This window comes from Lygodium microphyllum, chromosome 11, assembly GCF_053477565.2.
Source record: "Lygodium microphyllum isolate KBCC chromosome 11, Lygodium_microphyllum_v1.1.10, whole genome shotgun sequence".
Classification (NCBI taxonomy): Eukaryota; Viridiplantae; Streptophyta; class Polypodiopsida; order Schizaeales; family Lygodiaceae; genus Lygodium; species Lygodium microphyllum.
Genome location: NC_141145.1, coordinates 86,235,027 through 86,240,652, shown reverse-complemented (window position 1 = coordinate 86,240,652; position 5,626 = coordinate 86,235,027). Strand labels below are relative to the sequence as shown.

The window sequence follows — 5,626 nt, the reverse complement described above, 5'->3', positions numbered from 1 at the left end:
AAATTTTCATTACACAATGAGATACAAAAATTGCATAAAAATGTACAAAGCCAAAATAAAATGGCTCGTGTATGCTTATGTTTGCTATTTTCATTCTTTATCGATTTCTTCAAAGATATTTTTTCTCACGGGGCCTTTCTTTGATTGTTGGAAAAATTTGACCTTTACAGGTAGTCTCCTTTCTTGGGGCTTAAGAGGGGATGGATCAAATTTAAGAGGAGAGAGCACTGGCATTCCTTTTTTCTTAGACTCTGCAGCAGTGGTCCCACTGCCTTTTCCCTTGCCCTTGTCTTTACCATTGCCATTGTCCTTACCCTTTCCCTTGACCTTTCCCTTGCTTGTGCCCTTGGCCATTGATGTATTGGGAGGAAGAGGGGAGTCAGGATCATATGGTGTGATTGCTTTGTCTAGAATCAGCTCGATGCATCTCTCCCTTATCCACCAAATATATGATTCAGGATAGTCTCTACACTGTAAGAATAAATGTTATAAGTTAGTGAAAAGACATCATGATAAGGGTTACACAAACATCAAATGAAATAAACTTACATTCACTCCCTCTATTTGTAACAGCTTTGAATCCACTATTCTGCAAATGTTTGAGATAACTCTCCATCCACAAGAATGCGCATCGCTTTGCAATGGGACTTCTTGTAGAAGAAAAGTATACGGCCTTTGAGGATCAGCAAGATCCTCGTATGTTGTATCCAAAAAGGTAGAAACAAGTCTAGCAGCACTGCAAAAGGAAGCTTTGTAAGTTCAAAATATTATTTATAAAAGAAATCAAAGAAAGTAATTTTCTTCCAACATACATCCGTGCTTGACCGTGAACACCGCTGAGAGAATTCATAAAGATAATTTCCCTTGAAAGACAATTAATGTAGATGAGACTCCAATGCCCTCTGCAAATTCATAAAAGAGGTGAGTAGAAGGGTGAAAGCAAATGAACATAAATTCTCCTCTACAGAAAAAGAAAAATACCTTTCTACATAAGGGAAAAAGATGTGGTAATTTCTCACACTATCGAAGCTACGAAAAAATGGTAAAATATTAGAACCAGATTTTGCAAAAAGTCCCACAGAGAGAAGTGGATCCACAATGTATATGGTTCTTCGGATATCGAGAGTGAGAGAGGACACCAATGCCCTGCAGATAATAGCAAAAGCTATTCAATACCAATTTCATCCAAAATATAATTGAAAAGACTTAACTTATGCAACAAAAAACCTTACCTTATGCAACAAAATACCACGGAGTCAGATAGTTGGACATCCCTTTTTTCCAACATGGGCTTGTCCTCGGGAGATATACTAAGATATTCCTCCTCAGATTCCCCAGCAACATTCACAAGAATTTGCCCATACACTTTGCCCATCCTCTCGCTGTTGACGGGAGCAAGTGATGCGGCTTTCCTCTTGTAAACATCCTCTTCAGTTTCAAACATCTCTTGATTTTCTTCACTCAAGAAAGCCTCCTGCTGGGTGGCACCCTGCTGGGTGGGACCCCTTGTAGGGTAAAGGTCACTAACATCTTCAACTTTAAGCTTTTTCTCTTTCCTAGACAATTTTGGGGGAATGTTGAGGATTTCAAAGGCTTTTTGATCATTGGAAGGCAAGGGCCTCAGGACTTTGTCAAACCTATACCTCACTCTGCTAATGATGCTGAAATCTTTATTCATAAGGGTGATCCTATGAGCATGGGCGGCAGCAATATAAGCGTCGTTCATGAAATCAATAACAAAATCTTCTGCAGCCTCTTGCAGGGCAAGAATGGCTGAGAGTTGCCACCTCTTATTTAGACCAGAGACAGTTGCCACTTGAGACAATCTATCAGAGATCTCTTTAACCACCCTTATAAAAGCAGCTTTTGGAATGACATGCTGGGTAGCTCTTTGGGCTTTCCTGATTTCACTGAAACATCTTTGCATATAGAAGAACCTGGACTTCCTCTTTCTCTTTTCTGACTTGGGGTGTTCAGTGGCTTCAGCAGATGTGGGCTCAGGTACCATTGAAGGGAATGAATCTTTCACAGGGTAAGCCTCATCCTTTGCTTCCTCAACTTCAGGTGAAGTAACATTTATGGAAGATGTAAGGACAACACCTGGTGTAGGAGGGATTTCTGTTCTTGAATGCTCTGGAGCCTGTGATGGACCAGCTTCTTCTACCCCCTTAGATTCATCAAATTTTAACTTTCTTCTACCCCCACTGTCCTTCCCATCTAAATACACTCTTCTTGCAGTTTGCTTTGTCCTTGCCATCCAGAAAATGAAAAAAAACAACCAGGACAAGATGAGAAGATAATACGGCACGAATAGGAGTCGGAGATGACAAGACGATACGGCGCGATGAGAAGCGAACGCACAGACTGCTTTAGCGCCCTCGCTCCGTATCGGAGATGTGAAGATGATACGGCGCGATAAGGAGATTGCGACCACACCGTTCCAGCGCCCTCGCTCCGTATCAGAGGTGAGGCGCCGATACGGCGCGATTAGGTGAAAGCGTGAAGGCCGTTTGGACGCACTCGCTCCGTATCAGAGGTGAGGCGCCGATACGGCGCGATTAAGTGAAAGCGTGAAGGCCGTTTAGACGCACTCGCTCCGTATCAGAGGTGAGGCGCCGATACGGCGCGATTAGGTGAAAGCGTGAAGGCCGTTTGGACGCACTCGCTCCGTATCAGAGGTGAGGCGACGATATGGCGCGATTAGGTGAAAGCGTGAAGGCCGTTTGGACGCACTCGCTCTGTATCAGAGGTGAGGCGCCGATACGGCGCGATTAGGTGAAAGCGACAAGGCCGTTTGGACGCACTCGCTCCGTATCAGAGACGACACGCCGATACGGCGCGATAAGGAGAAAGCGACTACGCCATTTGGACGCCCTCGCTCCGTATCGGCACACCTCTTTTTGCTTGCGGAAAAGTGTACACGTCGGATAAATGACCACTTATATACCCAGGTAAATCATGACACGTGTCAGACACGTCTCCGATACTGATTGTGCCACGTGTCTGCATTAATGGTCCGTATGCTACGTGTCAACTAATTACGGGTCCACTTGTTCGCCACGTGGTTTTCGCACACGTGTTACCCAACGGATACTGCCAGGTGGCATAATCCGCGCCTACATAAGGGTGTGTTTCGTATCTGTACGGTTTTTTTGGTTTCTGACCTTTGTCTGTTTTGCTGATACGGCGCGAGAGCGACCTTTGGCTTTCTTCTCTTTTCTCTCTTCGCTTCGTTTTGGAGGTTCTGTAGATCTAGTCTTCTTTCAGTGTTCCTAAAGCTCGTGTGACCACTTTTGTTGTGGCTGTAGCACTTCTTACTGGGATCGCCGATACGGCGCGAGGGGGCCTTTCCGTCTCAATCGTTTCTCTCTTATCGCGCCGTATCGTGAGAAGTTAGAAACATGTCTGAACCCATACTCTAGTCTTCTTTCAGCGTTCCTGAGGCTCGTGTGACTACTTTTGTTGTGGCTCTAGCACTTCTTACTGGGATCGCCGATACGGCGCGAGGGGGCCTTTCCGTCTCAATCGTTTCTCTCTTATCGCGCCGTATCGTGAGAAGTTAGAAACATGTCTGAACCCATACAATCCACGGTTTTTTCAGGAACTGGTAAAAGAAGAAGGCTTTCAAAAGGCTCAAGTTCATCAACAGCTGATCAGCTTGTGCATTCCTTTTCCTCTCCATCCTCTGCCACCAGTGTGAGAAAGCCAAGTACATCTCCAGGGAAGCGAACGCCAGTAGTGAGATGTCAAGGAGTATCAGAGCTCATTGATATCACTCCATCAGAGAGGCTACTTGATTTTATGCTTCAGAATGGAATGGATGTCTCATTCTATGGAGTTGTGAAAAATATTTTTAATCCTGATTGGGAACTTGACAAAGTTCTGAAATCTTGTGAAAATTTTATTATGGAGGACTTTTTGGAGTTTGAAACTCTTGCAGGTCCTTCTGTTGAAGTTGGCACAATTGAATATGTCCATATTCCCATTGGGTCAACAGGAAATGAAAAGAAAGTATTTACTAGAAAGTGCAGGGCTCACTCTCTGGAGAGGTTTCAATTAACAGACATATTTTGCTGCACTCATTCCAGAAACTGCAAGATGATGAGAAAATCTGCTGCTTTTATTGTATTCATCCTTGTCAAATACCCTATGAAAGCTGAGGAGCAACAGTTGGAAGGAGCAAAGACTGCCAGCTTTTGCATGTTGGATGATCTGGCAGATGAAAGGGAAGCAGAGGAGGTTGTAGATACAGATTTTGAGGCTTCCATTGCTGAGAATTTGGATGTTGCTCACTTCAAAGCTGAGACTATCATTGAGGAGAGCCAAGGAGATACAAACCCTCAACCTGATGAGAGTTCTCACCATATTGTTCCTTCCCTGCCATGTATACCTTTCAAGGACAAGGAGTACATTTTACTCTCAGATATTCAAAAACTTTTTAAACTCAGGGAAGATTATTGTCTTGCAATTATTGCAGAAGCTTTTGATGCTGCTAATGGGATAATTGACACAGAAAATGAATCAAAGGAAGAGATTCTGAAGCTTGATAAAGAAACTCTAGATGATAAGTTTATTGATGCTGGTGAGGCATTCTCTCTTTGTTTTGAAAAGGCCAAAGAAGCTGAAAAAGAGTTGAGTATTACTGATGAGGACTTCGATCGCATTCAAAGCGAGCTCGGCATTTCCAATTTTGGAAGAGAGGAGTCTGAATATGTTAAAGAATTGACTAACACCAATGAGACAGCATCATCAATTAATTTATGGAATCCATTTAAATTGGAGTACGATGAAAATCAAGTGGTAAGATAATTTTGAATTTGCTTTTACACATTGGTAGGTTTACATTTCATGCTCATTCAGTATGGGTTTTATTTGCAGTTGGAGATTGCCGATACAGATAACTTCTTGGGGCGTGCCAAAGGATCGAGAATTGCTAGTAACACCACCAAAGACATTGCACTCGGCCACTACTTGGCCAGGATTGACCCTGAATCCTTTTTTGTACTTCATAGTAGTTTCTCAGAGGACGCAGCATGGCCGATACTTTGTATTAAAGCTCTTACAAGGCTTCTAGGTTTCTCAGGATTACAATATAATGCCCACAAAATAATGTTTTTGGAAAAGACTGCAGCAATTAGGATTTTTGGCTACGGTCCAGGTTACTCTGCTTCTAGAGCAGGATACTTTTTGGCGTTTTCATCCTACGCCTTAGCTGCAAGCAGAACTGATGTAAAATCTATAGCTGGCTACAAGAGAAAAAAATTTCTACATTATAGAGGAAAGATTCCCGAGGAGGAAGAGAATGTTAGAGTTTTGGAAAGCTAGCTTTGTATATATTCTTTCTTATATATAAAAGTGCGATTGCTCATGTGTCATTGCCGTCTTTTATTTGCATTCTTTGAAGTTGTCGTCGAAAAAACCAGTTGAATAGCTCCTCCAAAGCATTGCTTTTTGTACCTCCTCCCCCATGCCTTGTGCCTCGAAAATACATTGTGCGTGCTTGATAGTGGGATTTTTCCATGCCTTGGTTGCTATAAGTTGCTAAGGGGCCATGCTCCTCCACAAAGAAAGGTCCATGAATATGAAGAATATGCTGCAATACAAAGTAACACAAATTTTATACCAA

The 5,626-nt window shown here is 42.9% G+C and overlaps 1 protein-coding gene across 1 annotated transcript; it reads right to left on the bottom strand.

Annotated features, from left to right (window-relative positions):
- Nucleotides 1–868: 868 nt before the first annotated feature.
- Nucleotides 869–1,678, bottom strand: LOC148029047 (uncharacterized). The gene is made up of 2 exons (XM_087688524.1): nt 1,233–1,678; nt 869–1,146 (listed from the first exon to the last, which is right to left on the bottom strand). Exons 1-2 carry the CDS (start codon nt 1,676–1,678, stop codon nt 876–878), a joined length of 717 nt encoding a protein of 238 aa, XP_087544650.1. The 3' UTR covers nt 869–875.
- Nucleotides 1,679–5,626: the final 3,948 nt, after the last annotated feature.

Coding starts and splice junctions, on each gene's coding strand:
- LOC148029047 (XM_087688524.1), bottom strand. CDS start 1,678: ATGAATAAAGATTTCAGCATCATTAGCAGAGTGAGGTATAGGTTTGAC. Junction 1,147..1,232: donor GTGGTATTTTGTTGCATAAG/GTAAGGTTTTTT, acceptor TATTATCTGCAG/GGCATTGGTGTCCTCTCTCA.